This window comes from Lepidothrix coronata, unplaced genomic scaffold (assembly GCF_001604755.1).
Source record: "Lepidothrix coronata isolate B3197 unplaced genomic scaffold, Lepidothrix_coronata-1.0 Scaffold36, whole genome shotgun sequence".
Lineage (NCBI taxonomy): Eukaryota > Metazoa > Chordata > Aves > Passeriformes > Pipridae > Lepidothrix > Lepidothrix coronata.
In genome coordinates, this window is record NW_016690216.1 from 3795733 (window position 1) to 3817051 (window position 21319).

The 21319-nt window shown below is 37.4% G+C and overlaps 1 protein-coding gene across 6 annotated transcripts in view; it reads left to right on the forward strand.

Annotated features, from left to right (window-relative positions):
- Window positions 1-10918, forward strand: part of LY96 (lymphocyte antigen 96) — a 15651-nt gene extending 4733 nt beyond the window's left edge. The window contains exons 2-7 of one of the 6 annotated variants that reach the window (XM_017812440.1): window positions 5819-5903; window positions 6170-6302; window positions 7333-7422; window positions 8362-8490; window positions 9285-9337; window positions 10351-10918. In XM_017812440.1, the coding sequence (XP_017667929.1) occupies window positions 6209-6302; window positions 7333-7422; window positions 8362-8490; window positions 9285-9337; window positions 10351-10452 (468 nt within the window). In that variant the 5' untranslated portion in view covers window positions 5819-5903; window positions 6170-6208 and the 3' untranslated portion in view covers window positions 10453-10918. The other 5 variants (XM_017812439.1, XM_017812442.1, XM_017812436.1 and 2 more) reach the window with 5 other exon arrangements.
- Window positions 10919-21319: the final 10401 nt, after the last annotated feature.

Sequence of the window (21319 nt, forward strand, 5' to 3'; positions counted from 1 at the left end):
TACAAACTGTCTTATTTGCAAGACAACACCTATGAGGAAGGCTGCGAGCTCCTGCAGCCTTTCCAGGACCAACCAATTACTTGTCTATAGCAGCTGAGTCTTGCATCTTGCCCTGGTACCAGTTTCACTTAATCTGGTGTAAAGAGCAAGAACATGTGAAATAACTCAAGCCTCTTTCCTAGACACGTTTCCTATTGCCTTCCAGCCTTAAAATCTTCCACAAAAGTGGAATCATGACTGATTTTTTTTTTTCCCTGGGAAAACAGTCACGATATATGCAAATTTTTCTTTTCAGTCTTTGACTACATGCTATTTTCTTGCTGCTAGCCCTCTCCCTTTTTCTTAAGTTTTTGGCTTTGTCCACATTATTATTCATTAGTCCCTATCTGTTCTTAATTATGAAGTACAAAGCTTCTTGTCATTCTTTAAAGTTATTTTTTAAATTGAATTATCCCACAACCCTCATCCTTTTCTTGCAAATGTAAAAGATTTTGATGAGAAAATTATCCCTTTTTGATCCTTCAAAGAGAAATCTTTAAAGCTCTGAGGTACTTCACACTCCTAATCACACTCTGAAAAATTAAAAGGTAACTAATTTGACTGGAGCTCACTTTATTACAACCACAGTCATCACATTGGCAAAGATGAGGAAAAAAATCAGTAGATTTTCACATGGCACCGTGAGGGCCTAATTTAGGTGATGGAAACTTCGTGAAAATCTCTTTGTGCTGTTAAAATTAAGAGCAGACGTGAATTATTACAATTGCTCAGTATAACTTAATAGATGGAAACTTGGTAAGCTGCTGTAATTTGGTTGCTCTGAAGTTCTGTGGTCATACCACAAATTTCTTCATGCTTCATACCATGGATTTCTTCATGCCCCCATGTACAGCACAGCTTGCTGCAGCCCGCCTGAGAACTGGGACAAGTGTGCTAGCTAGGAGTTGGATCCACTATAATAAGATTATCCCAGAGCTATACAGACCTCAGCAAGCGGCTATTTTAAGCAGGGAATAACAGAGAACAAGAGCAAACAGCCGCAAAATATGTCCAGCTGTCTCCATTTCTGGAATTCCAGGGTGGACAGTGTTGCTGTGGTGTGCTTACTGTCAGCCTCAGGTAGGACACATCCCTTTCTTTCCCTTCACCCTCTGCTTTCTCTTATTTTTGACAACTTTAATAGTTTAATAAATATTTTAGAGTATAACTATAAGCTTTAATCCTAAACTTGGCTTGGAAAACACAAACCATAAGCCTACTGGCAAGAGGCAGTGAGTTATTTCCAACATAATTGTTTCCACAGGATACCACCTGGTATGTATTTGCTCCACTTTAATAGTCTCCAGTGGTTTAATGTGATATATTCAAATCAAACCACTAAGCCAAAGTGCATACAACACTTAAAAAATATATTCAGAATAATGCACAGCACTTTTTCTATCTTTCAGCAACTACTTGATTTCTTATTCAAGTGCTACCAACTCACCACTGTGAGCAGTGCTAGTGCACTGCTCTTGGAGTGGACTCTCCTGGCTCTCTCAAGCACTTCATCAGCTGCATGTAGAGGAGATAAAACCTCTACCCCTTTCTTTTATCCTTGAGCATGACTTTCTCCTTCGACTATAGACATTGTCAAAGATGGGTTGAGAGGATCTGAGAAGAGAGTCTACAGTTTTCTATTCTTCATGTTGATAGCTGAGTGTGGTTTTGTTCTGTGAATAAGGCCTTATGCCTTATGTTGGAGTGCCTTCAGCATCAACCTAAAGCCAGAATCAGAATAAACATGTCTGCTTCCAGATGCAAAAAGATCTTCTTCAAAAACTTTCACAAATAGTCCTGCAAGGAAAACTAAGTTATTATTGCCTATTTCTTTATTGAATAAATGTGGTTAACATCTTATAAGAGTTTTCCGTTAAAGTGACATTTTGTGACAAGCCAAGAACTAGACCATAATCTTTAAGTCTGTCTGACTAACACTTGGAGATGGAGTACTTTCCTCTGCTATACTGGTGCACTGTTATTTATTTTTCTGTGATGGGATATTATGATCATATATATTATAAATCTTTCCTGAGGCAGATTTCAGTGACTTATAAGAGTTTATCTGGTCAAACTACTCATCTGCAGTCAACAATACAAATATATAGAGATTATTTTGAAAAACAATAACAAGTAAGTTAAGTACTTTTTATATGTATCAAGAAAGAAGATAAAACTATTGTGAATTAGTTTAAGGATTTTAACCAAAAATCAGTGAGAAGGCTTGGAATAAACTTCTACTTTCAGCATCTCAGATGTAGAGAAATTAAAAGTCATTGTTATAAAGTCCTAAATTCTCTAGACTTGGATTTATTTTATGTACTGTTGATTGGATATCAGAGTTGGTCCCTACTGAATATTCTTGTAAAGGATTTCAAAATAACTGAAATAAATTGTCACAAAATTTTAGTGAAGTAACATTATTGTGTAGCTCTTTCCACTTCCCTTTCTCTCCTTTTCACCTTCTTTTTGGATCAGTGTATGTAAGAAAAAGATTACAGTATAGAAAGAGGTTTTAGTAAAATTAAAATATATCCTTCTCATGTAACCTTCATACTGACTTGAAAGGGACAGAACAGACTCTTCACACCACAGTGCACTAGTTTGGAGCTTTAGTGAGCATCACAAGAGATCACTTCTATGAATAGCATCAATAGGGGACATCAAAAGCCACAAGCATCTAAAACTGAATTTGGTGAAAAGATTTAAAAATTATTTAAGTTATTTTGATTTAATGACAATTTGACCAGACACAATGGTCAAGGTTTTTGGCTTGATCATCAGTGATATTTAGCACTGATACCAGTAGCAATTATTGCTTTTGTCTTCCCATTTGGACAGCCAGATTCTTTTAAAATGTAGCTTCCTTAGCTGATTTTTTTAAGCATTGTAATAGTCTTGACTTGTACAATCAAAGTGCAATAAAGAAGGAGCAGAAGAGGGTACAGAGGTTTCCCCATGTGTCTGTCTATCTGAACCACCAGGGGGGACTAATTCCTCATCTATATCTTTACTGCAGCAAGTGTCTGAAAAAAACACCTATGCTCGAACCACGTCTAGAAAGTCACTGAGTTCAACAGAGAGGTTGTCTTCGTTTATATTAAGAGAGCTTTTATCTAAAATCTTGTAAATTTGCAGTGCTCTTTCCAGTCTGTGCAGCAATGCCAGCACAAGTCTGGCCACAGAGGGACGCACGTTCAGCTGCGTAATCGTATCTATCGATAGAGTACGGTCAGTGCCATCTCATGACTTCTCCAGAAGTGGCCTGTGACTTGTGCTAAATCTATTGGACTGACGGAAGACTCAGCAGAGAGCCTGGCTTGGCTTCTTACTGCTTAAACTCACTCCATACCGGTGACCATGGCTTTGTGATTGAAAGGAATATTTTTTTGACTGTACGTGCACAAGGCATCTCTTCTTTGGTGGCTGCTTAATCACTCCTTTGTGGCTGTCTCACTACTCCATTTCTTTTTTCCAACTATTACAGCCTTCATGATTTATTTCAACTTCACTGCATATTTTACTATTTTTAAGCAAGATTTGACCATCTTGAAACAAAACTGTGTTATTGCTATGATCACAAAGGGTTAATATGTTTTATAGTATCCTGTTAAACAACAACAAAAATCTGCGTGTGAAGTATGTACTCTGGAGATCTGTCAGAAAAGTTGTATAATTTTGAATTTCTACTTAAAAGCCGAATGCTAGAAGTTTCTTTAAATTTTGAACTCTGTCAGGCTACTGGGATTCTTCTTGTGGTCTATAGAAAGATTTGGAAATACTGAGGAGAATTCTCTGGCCACATAAATTTTTCAATTTTTTATTTTGTGAATTATTACATGTATGAACTCATTAGTTGGTGCTTTCAGGCACTTGTAATTGAATTCTCACCTTCCTTAACTAGTCTGGGAAATCTGCCCATCTTCTGGGCGCAATCAGTCATAGTTTTGTGCGTGTCATTATTCTGAAATTATCTTTTGTGTTACATGCTCAGACTTCTGAAAACCAATTTCCTAATTTTTTACTATTTTACCTTTTTAATATGTAAAATATTACTCTGGTATACATAGAATTTGTGAGAATAAAAGCTTTTAGACACTGTGATGGGAAGTGGGAAGAGTCAGAACAATTGATTAAGTTATATTTGTTGTAATTTTTAATGAGTTTCCTGCTTAACACAAACTCAAATACCTGTGTATTTTATATACTGCTTCTTTTTTTAAAAAAAACCCTAGACAATTCCTGATCTAAGAGGAACCTGCAGATATACATACAAATCAAAAAGGTAGCTTGTGAGAAATAATTTAATTTCTGTAAGTAATTCTCCCATAAATTCAGTAGGTTTCTATATTTTATTATAGTGAGAAAGAAAATTTAATTGTTTCCTGTCAGTTAGATGGTGATTGTGCTCTCTTGATGAGGTATTAGCCTTTATTTGATCTGTTTCTGTAGCTGGGACTAGCAGTGTTGCCAGGTTTGTGCAGTAAGTGCTGACCCAGTTTGGTCAACATAATTGATATAACAGATACAGGCAAAATATGTTATTCTTTGTGTAATGCACTAACAGACAGAAATAAGGGGATGTATCTAAAGTGCTTTAAGAGTTTTTGTTTCGGTGTCTCAAACTTGAGTATCAAAATCTGCAACCTGAACGTTTTCAGCATCTGTGGTGGTTTGGGCTAGGCCTTCCTTGGTGACCAGTTTATAACCAAGGAAGGGTCCAGATTTACCCAGTATTCCCTACGATTTTTACGTAAGCCAGATTATAAGAAGAGAGGAGGAGAGGCCTTCGCTCTTTTCCTTCCGGCGGCTTGGAGGTGCAGGTTCCCTGCTGTTGAGTCTGCCGTGTTGGGGAGCGAGGCCTGGTAAGGCCTTGTCGACCTTGGGAGACGGAGGTTGCCGGCGATCGTTCCGGAGCGACTCTCAGTTGTCCCAGGGGAGTAGTGAGCTATTTTTCTTTGCTAACTTTTTAGTTGTTAGATATTGGGTCTTGGGATATCTATATATTTTATTTTAGTTTTGTTCCCTTTCCTTTCCCCCTTCCCTTTCCCTTGTGAAATTGTATATAAGTGTAAATATATTTATATATCTCACTTTGGTTGTCTCTCTCTCGTTTCGGGGTTTTCTTAGTTTTTTTCTCCCTCTTCTCCCTGAGGTTGGGGGGGGGGAACTTCTGGTGGTAAGGTTTGGAGACTTGGCAGGGAGCCAGCTTCAAACCATATCAGCATCCCAGGATAAAATCAGGTTGTAACCTATCTTCAGTTGTGACAGGTAGATTCTGTGTTCTTATTTGAAACATCCCAATCCAAATTTGACTGCTTTTGTTAGTAATTGACTAATATTCAGGGTCCACCTCGACCCAGCCTTTGCATGGCTCTGTGCTCTTGGGCAAACCATACAGTGCTGCTTCTCCAACAGAGACTGTGGGGAAGTCTGGGAGAAGGTCACAGAGAGACTCTGGTAGGCAACTGTGGGAATTATCAGTTGTAATTTCATGAATTTTTAAGTTTTCTCTCCCTAAGAAAAATAACTCTGATAGATACAGCTTTGAAGGTGGTAGCTGTCATCATGCAGGACATCAGTGGTTCTACTCAATAACATGTCAGATGGTTGTGTTCAGCTCCATTTGGAAATATATCATGTAATTACAAATTTCTAGTGTGTTCTTAAAGCACGGTGAGCTTTGTGAGAAATTACTATGAAAGCTTGTGAGAGTTACTGACTACATATTGATAAAAGAGTGGTCTTGGTTTTCATCAATTTTTCTTTTCTTTAATAGGTACAGGAAACTCTGCGTTTGAATTTATGCCTTTAAAAATGTTACACTTGATGACTCAACTATACTTGCCCTTTACATACTTCTGGTAATCGTGTTTTTATTTCCGTTCCCCTTTTCGCACAATTTTCTCTTTCACTTTTCACCCATGGCTTGAGCTGCGTTGTCTGGGGAAAATATAGCAACAAAAGCAGAAATTCTTTTTCTTCACAAAATTTATTGTGATGATAACTGAGGTTGCTGCAGTAGGATTAATTAAGATTGCAGAGAATTTGAAAAAATATCTGAACTTTCCCTGAAAACATGTGACTGAGGATGACTGTGCTGAATTTTGTTCCTCTTTCCTCAAAACAGAGTTTTATTCTGTTAGATACTGAGCAAAAAAAAGTGATTATGTTTGGACTCTTTTTTTTCACTTTATTCACCTCTGGAGTTGGTGAATTTCTTTGTACGTCATCAGATCTTGAAATGTCGTATACTTTTTGTGGTAAGTAAAATATAGCTAATTCTTTTTCTAAGTTTGCATGATAATTACTGTAGACTGAGGAAATGCAAATTTTCTTTCAAATTTCTTTCTTTGATGAATACAGAAAAATACAAAAAAGTTCAGCTGAAGTCTATTTCTGTTGTTAATTACCATATAACAGGAATTATACTTCATAGGCATAAATATTACCACAATGCTGGTTCTAGCAGCTAAGACAGAGAATTTTATCCTCAAGTAAAGCAGGCATATTTTGGTTCAGGAAATATTAGAAGACAGTGAATTTAAACTTAATTTTGCAATTACTCTATTGTATAAATTATGCAAATTGAGTTAACAAATATATTACAATTAAAAGGTTGAAGTATATGTAAAAGAGGAGGGAATGTGATATTCTGCTTTTCTGGAGTATCAGGTTTTGGGACAGCATAGTGCGTACCTTCTTGCCATGTCTGTGTCATGGGCTGATATTTTGCATATTCTAAAAATGCTAGGTGGTCACTCATAGAGCAAATATACTCAAAGATTCATTTACCTTATCCTAGAAAATATGCTGTTACATTAAAAACATTTTTAGCTGTTGTCAGCAGGTTTATATAGGTTCCATGGTTAGCATAAGTTGGGATATTTTCAGCAGAGGACCATGCTAGTTTAATGCTACTGAAGATTTTGTGTATTATCAAAAGACAAATAAAGGCATTTTTGCCTGGGTTTTGTGTGCAAAATATCATCAACCAAAAAAATTGAGTTTTCTTGTTACTTAAAGAGGTACTATTTTGGTTTTGCCCTCTAAGCATATAAATAATTAATAATAAAATTTAAAATACATGTTTAGTATTTACTACAAATATTAGACAATTTTATATATTGTCTAATATTTTTAATATTATCTAAGACGTATATATTGTATATAGCTTATATTAAATGCATTTTAAAATGTGTGTTTGTTGTGAGTGGGTAAATACATATATTTTTATTATTTCCATGGAGAAACCTATTCACAATATCAGTTTGAAATATTGTTTTCCTATAGATTCTACGGCTCATGCTTTTGTGTTTAATTTGACACCTTGCAGCATCATGAAAACAAACATCTGGAAGGCTACTCTTAACTGGATTCCAAGTGAGTCTCTCTTAACTAGACAATTATAATTTGGAAATGCAGAAAATCAAGTACAAGTGGAAAGCTGGCACTTCATCCAAAATGCCAGATGATTTAGGAAATCAGTTTCTGTGACTGAAAATGGAATGGATAAACTTGGATAATGATGGACAGAAATTATGATCTGTGAAAATAAGTGTATTTGAGTTTTACTTGTTGGAGCAGTTACTAGAGCCCTGCACGGAGTCTGGCACTGTATGTGCAAATCTGAGGTGGTTTAGGTGTATGTGCATTTGTCTGGGAGAAGCAGACAAGGTTTGCCGCACACAAGCTCTTCTGGCCTGAAGAAGTCCCAAGTCTTTTCAAGGAGAGAGAATATCATTAGGAGATCCAAGTATGGCAGAACTTCTGTGAAGAATATGTGTCTTCCAGAGGCTGGAAATGGTACTAGATTTGTGTTTGAACCCAACTGTAATCTTTAAACCCAGCTTTAAGCTGGCAAAGCTGAGTTAATGAAATGTTTATGAAATGATTGTATCAAAAACTTCACCTTCTGAATATAAACTCTGGAGGTGGACTAGGTTTTCTTCCTTAGAAAGATACCTTTATGATGGCTATCAGCATTCAGGACATGCAACATGTGCCTAAAAGTAAAGCCTTCATCTGAGCATGTGTTTAAGTTAGCTGTGCTGTTATCTTTGCTGAAGAAATTAAAACAGATTTTGAAATTAGTCACTCAAATATTTTTTAGATTTTTTTTTTTTTTTAGAAAATTATCTCTTTTTTTTTTTTTCCCTGAATGTAACAGTTTTCAAGATACATATTTTTGCCAGTTTTGGGGAGAATCTTTAAAAAATATTGTATTTCAGAGAAAACTATTTTTTATCTAAGTGGCATGTCTGCATATGTGTTTTTTCTCCCTGCTAGATATCATGTCCTTACTTGCAATGTTTTGATTAGGAAGTGACATCACCTTTTTGAAGATTGTCTTCCATGTCTGGCACGACGGTGACAGAGCGTTTCACTGGAAGCATCTCCTGTGCAGTGGAACTGACAATGAATACTCATCGTGTGAAACGCTGAAAGGAGGTCGGTGTGCCATCAACCCATGCAAACAGATTTTTCTCTCCACAATCTAGGCCTTGCTTGGCAGGCAGCAGACTTCAGAGCAGCCAGTTCTCCAGTGCCAAAACCCCATTAAAAGAGAGAATGTCCAAAGTCTATGTTTTAACATCCTTGTACTGCAGTTTCCATCTCCATAAATGATAATTACTAATATCCTTCATCTCAATATGACACTTATTATTAACATTTATAAAATGACATGAAAAGACAACATTTGACTGAACTGTACAGAAAACTTGAGAGGGACTACCGGCACTACTAATATCCAGAACACAGGTTATTTAGGGTTTTTTAAGAAATTCTCTCCACCGAGGTATAATGCCTTTTTTAATAGAGAAGAGTCAATCCTCTGGTAGGGGCTACCCAGCATAAATGTGACACAGGCTCAAATCCAGAGAATTCAGGCAGGATGTCAGACTTAAGGCCAAAAAGGACCTGTGAGGAGGCGAAAATACGCAGTCTATGTTTTTCTTTCTTTAAAAATCTGTATCAGTTCTCTTCGGAGTTAACACAGTAAGATGTGTTTGGAGGAGATGGTGGAGGAGCACTGTGGTTAATTTCTATTTTCTAACGTTATTTTGACAAATAGTCAGAGCTCTGAGAGAAAACCAGGTGAGTGCTTTGTCAGTGGAAGAGTAAATGACATTGGCAACTGCTGCTGAGAGATATACCATATTGCTTTGAAGTTATTTAGGCAGTCTGATTGATGACTTTATGGTTAAGTAACCATTTGTGTTATAATTATCTCTGTTTTACAGAAACACTTGTAGAAGAATTTGACATTAAAGGTTTAAGAATACAATTTCTAAAGGTACTTTCTGACATTTTATATAAAGAAATAATAATAGTAAAATTACATACTTACAGGTGTATATTTTCTGAAAAGACACATTCACCCAAACTGTAGAAAACAGAAGAGGAAATGTCAGAACACTTTCTCATGTTTGAAGTGATGAGTCTAAAATGGTAGCATCCTTGAAATGCTGGATGTCCTCTGGTTATTATTTCTCTATTATTCCTCCCTTATTTTATAGAAGAAAAGACCAAAGAAATCAGTTAATGTCACCTTAGAAATCAGTTAATGTCACCTTAATAATTCCATTTTAATTGGTAAATTGTGTTTCCTTTTACCTGTTTGAGTAAATCCATTCATATTTTTTCTGCCCATTTTGTTCTTTATTTTACATTCTCTTCACATGCTGGTCTGTTGCTCCCTGAAACCATTTTTGAAGATTTGAAAAGGGATAACAATATCCAAAAGTAAAAGCAGTACTCCAGTGTTAAACCAAGAGCAGCATCAGTCATCAGGTTGACCCAGTCTCTTACAACACCTGCCCCATCAGCTGCCTGAGCCTTTCGAAACCCTTATCGTCCCTATTAATCCCTACAAATGTCACTAAGGAGCTCCTACTAATACAAAATCTCCAGCCTCCCCTTATCCCAAAGCCCATGGGCCTCTAACAGTGTTGGACTCCATCCAGCCCAACACCTCTTGTAACCCCAGAGCTGGTAGTGGAGAGGAACATCCCCTGCCATGAGCAGTCCTCCAATAGATGAAGTGCTTATGGCAGACCTGACACTTCCCCATAGGACTCTACTAGACCAGAGACTGCTGTTCCTCTGTACTCTGGTCATAAGAAGAAAGTTGAGAACTATTTTCTTTATATATACTCATGTATCTGACTGTACTCATGAGAACAGTCCATGATGGGAATGTCTTTTTCAATCCTAACAGAAATCATTAGAACCATTCCAAGAAGCTACTTAGACAAGAGTGGGCAACACTGTGCACTAATTTTCTTGTTTTTTTCTTGCTTGATTTAGGGCAATTATAATATTATTATACAAGGATTCTCTGATGATTCTGAGAATAATATGGTCATATGCTTGAATTTCACCATGATAGTAAAACAAGATGTTTACTGAGTGCGACAAACTTTTCAAATAATTCAAGAACACTGAGGTAACTTCTGCAAGCAACTGGAATCCAAGCTGCAAAGTAATAAGCAAACTAAATTTCCTGAGGTAGAATACATCTTGTGCTGTCTGGAAAGCTATATGATATATAATCTTACTCGTTTATAGAACTACTGTAATCAGATGCTCAGCCAACCTGCACAAAATCTCCGGGTACCAGGCATTCTGATTAATCCACAGAATAACCCTGACTGGATGGCAGGCTGAGGACTGCATTTTGGTGCTGTGCCTTGAGTTATGATAAAGTCAAGTTCTTCAGACTGAGCTAAACTAATCACGAAGTTTGGAAGTTTTGAAGTGCAAGAATCAGAAGTTCATCAGTACTCAATTTAAAATACAGCAATTGAATTTTGGAACCCTGCCATAAGTTGTTGGGTTTTTTCCTTTTAACAATAAAACTTTTTTGTACAATCAATTTGAGAAATGTTTTTTATTCTCCTGTTTTCTGATTACCTTTGGATGTTTCCTAATGTTCTGCTCTTTTTATACCAAGCTAAAACAGAGGAGTAACAATTTGTTATGTGGTTCTAGCTGATGTGAATAACATCCAAAGTGGAACGTTTCCAGTTGCACTGATACACTACAGCTGAGTTTAGCCATCCAGAGCCCTGAACTGCAACCTCGTAGAATGCTTTTAGCTCTTGCTCAGAGTCCAAGGGGCAGAGGCTATATGAGCTGTTTCCTTCAGATGCAGGAGGATGGTGTCACCCAACAGGTTGATCTGTTCCTCATTTATTCCTCAAAAGCATGTCTAAAGCTTTTGCTGTGGCTTTTGCCCCTTGGGAAGCCCAACAGTGAGTATCCACCTGCCCTCTCTGCTGCACCTCCACACCCTAGACCTTGGGTAAGACTTTGGTGGAGTATGAGATTTGATTCTCAGGAATAATGCTGTCCTCTTCATCCTCAGCCCCCAGCCAGTGGTTGCTTAGCGGGTTCAGAGAGTTTTCCCCAACTGATAGGACATTGTTGAAGTTGCACTTCGTGCTGGCTGCTAGTTTGTGCTGTGTGTAGCAGATTGCTTCCAAGTGCCTGAAAAAAATTAAAAACTAGAACAAACGAATACTCGTTCAGTCCACTAAATATCAAGCATAAAAATTAGCAGAAGTGAAGCTTTTAATCTCATTTTACACATAAGGAAAGATGTTTTTCAAATTCGGTATGAGAAAACTCAACAAAAAAACCCCACATCCAAGTATGCAGATACTCCATTTAAAACTTGGTTTTAGTATAGCTAGTTTGGCTAAATAAAGCAAAATCATCAAGAGTCTATAAAAATAGAAGTAGAATTTCATCTTGACTGGAGACAAGAAGCTGTGATTACATCCAAGTGGTGATGGCAAAGCATCTGTGCTTGCCTTCAGTCCACAGACCGTTGCAGGAGTAGGCCATGATGGAATGCCGTAGCAGCTTCTGCTTACATTTGAGCTAATTTACTAGAGTTGTGATAAATTTTTTCTTAATCTGAAATATCAGTCAAAAAGCAGCCAGAGAACATGATAAGCAATACCTACTTTTCTTCTTTTTGAAATAGTATTACTGGTTAGGAAACAATCTTACCTTATGATCTCCCTTTGTACACATCTCACATCATTCAGCGACTACTGGCTGAAGTCTCAAAACCATTTTTAATGACAAAGTAATCTGAAATATTTGCTGGCTTGAATTATTCAGGATATAAGAAGAAATGTTTTGTTTATTAAGCAGCAAAGTACCACAGGTGGGAGAGACTAACAGCTCCTGAAGATCAAACACATCACATACTCTTATGGATATTACAGAAAATTTACAGTATATGTAAGAGTATAAATAGAACTTGTGTCTCTAAATAGAGACATTTACAGATAAACATTAAGCATTCAGTATCTTTCATAGCAGACTTTTATAGTGTAGATCTTCAGCTGAAGGATTATGATTGCACATGTCAGCAGATAGGATTGCAAGGCAAAGCACAGGAGCCACACTTTATAAAGCAAAGACCTTTCAAAAGTCCCAAGGTTTTTCCTGTGTACAATCAAAGTATCCACTTATTGCAGCGCTGGTGGCTGCTGCACCACATTCCTCCGTGAATAAGAGGAGGCAGATTTTGGAAGATGTGAGATCACCCAAACAGCTTACCCTAAAATCGCCGTGATATTGTAAGGGTGAAGGGCAGAGCTGAAGGCAGAACTTTTCTCTGCATGTCAGGTTCCCAAGACAGAGCTGTGAGAAGGCTTTCCTTCCTCCCTTCTGCTGTTGTCCAGAGTTGACAAGAGTTATCACTTTATGTTCCTCTCCAAACTTTCCTGAGCCCATATTCAGGGCTCTACAGCAGAGAGGACTCTATTTAGGATGAGGTGAATTACTCAGACCCTGTAAAGACTAATCTGAATGTTTCCCTTTTTTTCACTTTATTGGCTAGTAAACTTTGATTAATTTTTTTCTTCTTCTTTTTCTGCCTCTGTCCAGACTTGGAATGATGTGAATGCTGTGAAGTGAAACATTAAGTGAGTATTTCTTTCTTGAAATATTCAGTGAGACCTACGTGGCTTGAGATTTCTGTGTTTTGCCAGGAGTTCCAGGGAGCAGTGCAAAGACCCTCCCGTGCAAACTGAAGCAAATCAAAGAAGGCCTTATATTTGACATACTTGTCTGAAAATAATATCTAAAGCTTTCACAAATATCTCTTTTTTGTCTTCCTCATTACTGTTGTTTTTAAGCAGCTGTCAGGATTTGCTGCAGATGGGAAAATAGCTTTTCTTCACCCCCTCACCCTCTGTCGCCAAATATGTAATTATCAGAAGAAGCAGTTCCTGTACAACGTGGTTTCCAATAAGAATGCACACTTTTTGAGCTGTTATTACAGTTTCATTTGATAAAAGCAGTAAAGCATACATAATTTCAGATCAGAGAAGTCCTGCTGACCACAATAATGTGTACATTTGATGGTTGAAATTGTAACATCATTTGAGATTGACACAGAAAGAAAATTCCATGTAATTCAGGTATTGCTACAGCATATCTTGTGTTCCGGGATGTACTGGAAGGCATAAGCAATCCTTCAGTCACCAGTCAGCTTGGCTAGCAAAAAGCACACATACTCATACAAATAAACTATGCGGTGCCTGCAGCAAGAAGAAGTTGGACTTGATGATGCAGGACATGTGTCCTGATCTGCATTACAGGCATCAAAAGAGAAACATAGCAGCATTAATCCCTTTTGCATGATTTTGTTCTTGGGCAAAAATGCTAGCAATTGCCTTGGAAGGGTCTATGTAACATATTATGCTGAATGACTTCAGCTGCTTCATTCTGCCTGCGTGTCCTTGCCAGCACAAGTGAGTTCAGGGGCAGCAGATGGGGTAGTGACATTTCTAATGAAAGAGATAGAGATGGAGGGAGGGAAGGGAGGGGGATTCCTGCCTGCAGAGCTTAGGGGAGAGAGGAGAGGAAAAAGGAAATTTGGAAAGTCTTATTGCTGGCAATAGAAATTACTGGACTTTGGAAATCCCGGATAATAGTCAGTGTGCACATGTACTTGTCTTGTGGATCCCAGGCATCCTTGTAGATTCCTTGGTGCATGGTTGCTGTAGACGTGTATGTTCATAACCTCTTTTCTTCAAGATGTATTTAACTACTGGCAAAGAGAGAACTTTTATATATGTATATAAAATATATATATTTAATATATATACATATATATATACGTGCATACATGTATTTGGCCAGGTAGTTTATACAGCTTCCCAAACTTTCTGTCTGGAAAAAAAAACAAAACAACAAACCCACAATTTTTTTTCTTTGGGCTTTAGCCTAAACAGCTACCTTAGCTACAAGTGTTGTGTTTTTAAATTTAAATTTCTTGCTAACATAAGTTCTTATGGCCATAACTAAGGAAGCAAAACTTTTAATAGCAAGTTTGACTCTTTGCTCACAGTAGGGAACGGTCACTCAATTCTATGTATTAAGGTTCCTGTCCCCCCATTTTCCTGTGCTGCACAAAACCTTTGAGTACTACAGAGTAGATGACATTTTTTTCTTAACTTTTGACTTCTGCTAACTAAGCACATCCACTGTGTGTTTTGTTCTCTGAGAGGTTTGGCATCTCTCCTGAAGAAGTACCTCCATACTGATTATGAAGCTGGTTTAGTTCTTATATACATTCTGTTCAGCCAATTTCATTTAGATTTTTCACTGTATTACCCATAATTTTTGTATTTTTAATATAGCAATGTAGTTTAACAATTTCAGTAATGCAAATTAAGATAAAAACCAACAATCACACAAGCCCTACAATAAGTAAAGATAAATACAGAAAAGCAAAATTTTAGCATTAGTCCTTTGAAAGCAATAGAATTAAAATTCTACCCTTCATTTATGAGATGCATAAAGGGAAAAATAATAGAACAAAACACAGTGCATATGTTGTTCACTTTGACTTTGAATTAATTTGACCCTATTTTAGAATGATGTGGCTTTATTTCACATCTGAAAATCAGCTGAACAGACTGTTCAGTTATCTTTTCTAATCATATATCACATTGAAGCAATCTGCTCTATGTCGGTGCATATTGCATGGAGTGGAATTTTCCTTATATCTTTAAAGTAGTAAAGATGCTTAAAAGCACAGACATAACGTAGATAGAATAAGGAACATCATTAATGAAAGTTTCACAGATGACTGCCAGCAAATAAACCGTCAGCAGCAGTATTCCTTTCTGATTCCGTAAGCTACCTTCCAGTGACTCTGACTGCTAGTTATACAGATTCTCCAACCTGTAAAAGTTTTGATGATTTTAATATTCTAATAAAGGAGGAAAGGGTATCCTAAAGAAAATCTAAAGTAATAGCTTATCTAGAAAAATCCAAAATATTAAAATGAAGAAACAGTATTGTCAGATGAGTAATAAGGACAAAAAAAGTGGTTGTGGGAAATAAATAATTTTGATAGCTGCAGAGTGTTGTGTATTTGTTTTGACTAAATAACTTAAAAATAGTAGGCTTGAATTCATTTAAATTTGAGACACTTCAGCAAATAAGAAATATTTTTCTGCTTTTCTGTTTTTGACAAATAGGCATTTTACAAGCAAAGACCATTGTGTCACAAAATCACTGTGATTTTGCTGATAAGCCAGGAGTCAAGCTCTGGTAGTTGTACTCATATTAGTATCTACTTTACTATCTGAATTGTCCTTTTGGATAGAGATGCACAGGCCAGTTCTAAATGACTTAAATGCCTTTTCTGGAATTGATATGTAAAGGGCAACATTACAACTTTGCAAACAGTACAACAGGAAGCAAGTTGTTGGGAGGAGCAGATCAAACCACATGTTGTAACTTTGTAAATGATAATTTTCTTTTGGTACTTCTGGTTTTATAAAAGGTAAATGCTATAGCAAACAGAACAAATAAACAGACTGATATGCCTCCTCCCTATGCAACTTTAGGAATATATGGATAGGGTAACCAACATTTAGAATGGAGGACAATAAGAATAGAATAGTTCAGCTGAAAGGAACCTCAGTGATCTCATCCAACTGCCTGACCACTTCAGGGTTGACCAAAAATTAAAGCATAATTTAATGGCATCCTGGACCTGCTGTGCCAACTTCCGATAAACTCTACTAGGGGTGTTGAGCATCTCTGCATCTCATTGAAGCTGAGAGCTGGACATGCTCAGCAGTATATAATTTTATATATCCCAATCTTATCACAGTCGTAATGCACGCTATTTTATATGAATGTAGATGAGAACAGTATAGATGCTAAGTGATTTTAACTCATCATGTTACGTGTAGGTGAGTCTGTGATAAAATAAAGAAAAGGTATTTCCTTCCAGGCTAGTGTTGGTTCTACAGCAAATCTTTTATTTGTTCAAGATGCTGAGCCTGGATGTCTGGAATAGGAGCAACACAGGAGGAAATGTCTTTTTCTGGCTTCAGTGGAGGGGAAACACTCTGAAAAGTCTACAGTCATTGTCACTGCCATCATGGGAGTGGAAACACGGCTGCTCCCTGTTTTACTGTTTCTTCTTTGATGGGTACCACTAATCATTGTGATAGTCCACTTCTTCACCTAAAAATCACATCTGGGGAGAAAATGTGGGATAAAATGATAAATATGATTTCAGTTTTGAAAATGTGGAAGTAAACAAGGAAGAAAGTATAAGTGGTGTAAACAGTACCAAAAATATACAATAAAATCCAAGCTATTTGAAATATTTATAAAAAAATGTTGGAATATGCATGAGTCAATCACTAATATTAGGTTGATGCTGAGCCACGGAGGAAGCACGTAGCAGAGTGTGGGCAAGGATCCCTTGTCCACAGGAGGGTGCTTGGTTTGTATGCTAATTGTGACAAAACCTGCCCCTTATTGCTTGAGCACCCCCTCAGCTTGGTGCCAAGCCTTTTGGGGAGAGGACTGACTTGGCTGCAGTGATTTGTCCTGTCACCAAGGTCAGAGACCTCCTATGCTGCATGTCCCACTGGCACACTGGAGGTGCCCCTGGGCTGCTCCTGCAGTCACCAGCTTGGGTTTGGGCTCGATAACACCTCCCTCCTTCTCCCCTAGTCCCTGTTCACACTGAAGGAGGAAGAAGAGGCTATCTCTTCTGTAGGTATGGAAACAGAGAGTCATCAGGATCTAGCAACAACTGCAAGCACCTCTGCCTGTGAAAGTAAGGCTGGGAAATATTATTATCCAGAGAAAGCAAAGTGAACAGAATTTGTTGCCTTGGAGCAACTGTTTTTATCTCAAGCAGGGCTGCTTTAAATACTAAAGAAACCAATAGTGATCCAAATTAAAAACTGTGTCTAACAGTTATGTACCAGCCTAGTGTGCTTATGCTGCGAGAAAGCAAGAGAACAGAAAATTATTCAAAGCCTGTCTCCAAAAGTGAACAAGTTCATTAAGTTGTATGGTGGCTGCTGCAATAAAGGTATTTTATAGAGCAAAGTGACTTCTGTGTTGGTATTCAGATGAAAGCTGTTGTTCTGGTGAAATCAGGAAATATGTCTTCTTTAATGTAATTTAACAGGAAGCACTTTTGTGTGTATGTGTGTGTGTGTGTTGTGGGGGTTTTTTGTTGTTGCTGAGGTTAATACCGAGAATACTACTGTAAATATACCCTGCAATGACATGTCCATGAATATTATTTTTAGATGCAGCTTTGCCATTATTTTTATGGGCTTAGTATTAACTTAAAACATTTTTTCTTGCTTCTACTGCTATCCCCAGTTACCATGTTCATATCAGCCACATGCCCTTATGCATTATTTCAATTTTTCTTTTCAAGACAAGTTCCAGCTATTCCATATGAATATCTTCTTTGTATTTTATTTGACTACTAGGCTAAATTTATTCTGCGTACAGCTTTTGTATATAATACATATGGCCACAAAATGATAGTTCTTTTCATCACAGATGCTAAAAATGTTCATTCATAATGAAAAATAGAAATAAAGATATTAGCTGATTAAAGAAATAATATATGTGAGTGTATGAGTATATACATGTGTACATAAAAGCTTTAGCAGCAGACATAGCAAAGGGGCTGGAGCTTTGTTTTAGCACTAGCTGATGCAGATCAAGCTCCTAGTCAGCCTGATGCAGTCACCTTGATGCAGTTTTTCCCTTCAATCTCCTCATTTGGGTCAGGGCTGCACCTACCTTTACATGAATACATTGAGTTTATTGGTATGGAAACCATTTTTGTGCTAAAGACCCTCTTTAGGTCTTGCCATTTACTTTTTGTACAGATATACATCTCATCCATAAAGATAAAAGGCCACTTGAATATTTTCTGAACTTCATAAAGAGCAGAAACAAAAAACCCTCACAAACTAATAAAAAATCAGAAACCCCAAACAGCCAAACAAACTAACAAAAAACCAAAAAACCACCCAAACACTGCTGACCTGGGAAAAATATACACAAGTTATTTCTCTTTGCAAGATGTACCTCGTGCTAAGATGTGTTAAGCAGCCACAGCTTAGAGGATTACAACATTCAGAGTACTGAAAAATCCAGTGATAAAATGAGATAGTTTATTTGAACGCACATGCCAGAGGTTCTCAGAACTGGTCCTGTCTCTGGTTTTATTGGTCATGGCCTGTTTGAAACTGAAGAAAGCACACTTTTTTCTATTGTTTTACAACTATTGGACAAATTCCACATCGTGAAAGTTGATACAAACACATTGACTTTATTCAGAGCCAAGAAGTCTTTGCAACAGTTACAGTGAGGCCATGTGACATGATGCAGTTTGGACAAGGTTTTTTAAGTCTTGAAAATTAATCTAAATTTACGTTTCTGCAGAAATTATTCAAATAGCTGTTCCACGGCATTAGGAATTCTCAATTCCTAGCTTTGAAATGTGACACTCCCCTGCTTGCTAATAGGCTGTGTAATTGCTAATGAGCCAGTATGGGACCACAAAGACATTCCTGTTAGAGTTATAGGGTGTCTGTATGCCCCACATGATGAGAAGAAAACATTCCCATATTTTTTATTGAAGTTCCAAGAATAGCTAAATGTTTATTCAAAGACCCTGAAAAAAAGAAGATCCATAAAACTCGAACCAGTAATTTTCTAAAGGTGATAACTTTAGTCTTGGGATGATAACTTTCTGCTGCCACTGCTGTCAGTTGTGACTGTGAGTGGTCCTTCAGATTCGCTGGTGAAGGCAGCCTGTGCAACTGGGGGAACTGGGCTGCCAAGTGTGACTCTGCTTTAGGATGTGACAGGAGAACTGAAAGGTGATGCTCTTGCTAGAGCTGAATTGTCCATTAATTCTCCTGCTGAGTCTTGAATAATGTTGTTCTGAGAGGGGTTTCACTGGAAACCGGGATACATTGTAGAGAGAGCTGCAGAGTCTGGAGATCCCAATTTCATTTCCTGGGTGGCTGAACTGAGGAGACACCAATTTCAAGCACATTTGGCAGACCAGAAAGCTGGGAGACTATCCTGACCACACTACACCAGGCACAGCTCTGACCCTGACTAGTTAGATAAAAGCATGTGTGATTGAGCCTCCTCGTAACAACAGACTAACACATAACCCAGCTGGACTGGACGTTTATTTAAATGTAGAGACTTCAGTAACCTGTAGTCCTTCCCAGCTTTTGTACATGTGTCTTCTCTAAAGTAATCTCCGAAAAGCTTTCTTTTAACAAGTTTTACTTCTCCATAGGTCAGTGTTAAAACTGAATGCAATATTTATTCTAACCTGTGTGCCAAGAAATGAAGAATTCTAGGCTTGTGGGTTGCATGTGGTTTCAAATTTGGAGACAGTTCAACAAATAGGAAACCTGTAGCCTGCAAAATGTAAAGCAGCCTTTCACTGGAAATACTGTACAGCAGTGTTAGTGACAAAAATTTAAGTGTTTAATGATGAAGGTGTTGATGCTAGCAAAATATAACGAAGAGAGACAGTGGCTTATTTGACTTACCAGGTTAGCACTTCATTTACAGAACATTGCCCTGTCTATTTAATAGCAGGCAGTGATGAGACTCCTGATTTTATATCTTACTGAAATGTTCTGCCTTTTTCTGGCTACTCAGTGAAATGTGAATTTAACCCTGCCCTGAAGAATGAGGTTCCACACAATAATATTCTGTCATGACTTATGGATAAAAAGACTTGTTTAGGTTTATACACAGATGAAAGAAGGGTTTTCACTTGAATAGACTATTTGATGACTGATAAAAGCTTAAGGAAATAAGGAGAATGTAGTGAAATGTACAGCCTTAGGGTGAACTCAAATCCAGATTTCCCTGCCCAGCTGTTACCTGCTAGAGTAGCTTTGCTGCTCACTCAGGAGACACTAAGCTACTTCTGCAGGAAGGATCATGGGTACTATAAGGACTTTATTTGTCCTGGAGTAGTACAGATAGTGGTCACCTGTAGATCTTTTAGTAAAATAAAGGACTATATTGTCCATGTTAAACTGCAAACAGATCTTAGGGAAGGAAAAGTTCTTTTGGGTACTCAGCAACTATACTATATCAAATCCATGGCACGTGCCTCTGAAGGGTGGAAATTCATTGTGATTGGGGTTGAAATAGTGAGCAATTTGAGTAATGCTTGCCCTACACATACAGCATCAGAAGTTGCTTTAATCCTGTGGCAGAATGAAACAAATTCTTTGCTATGCAGCTGTGGTGGGTTGACCCCGGCTGGACACCAGATGCCCACCAAAACAACTCTATCACTCCCCTCCTCAGCTGGACAGGAGATAAAAATTATAATGAAAGGCTTATGCGTTGAGATAAGCCTTTGAGGAAGAGATCACTCAGCAATTACAGTCAAGGGCAAAACAGATAATTTGGGGTAAATTAATTTAATTTACTGCCAATCAAATTGGACTAAGGTAATAAGAAGTAAAAACTAAAAATGCCTCCTAAAACGCCTAATGTCACTAAAACCCCATGGACAGCTTAACAGAGTGAACTTCATACCAGTGCTGGTGGGATACTGGCCTACAATTTGGACTGAATGGGTCCCTTAGGGCCAACATGGGACACAGTGTACTCTCAGATTGAGGAACTGTAAGCTTAAATCACCAAATATGAAATGGCTATTATTTGTCAAAAACAGATGACCACTGCTATCAAACACGATACTGGCTAGATTGTCAGAATTGCAACAGAAATAGAACAAACTGCTGAACATCATTGGTATGGGGTTTTTATGAGATATGCGCCATCTGCAAATACCGTATTGCATATTATGTTACATTCTACGATTGTTGGACTATTTTGTTTTTATTATTTTATTATTTTATTTTTATTATTTTATTATTAACATAATAATATCTTTTTATGCCTATGTTTATTA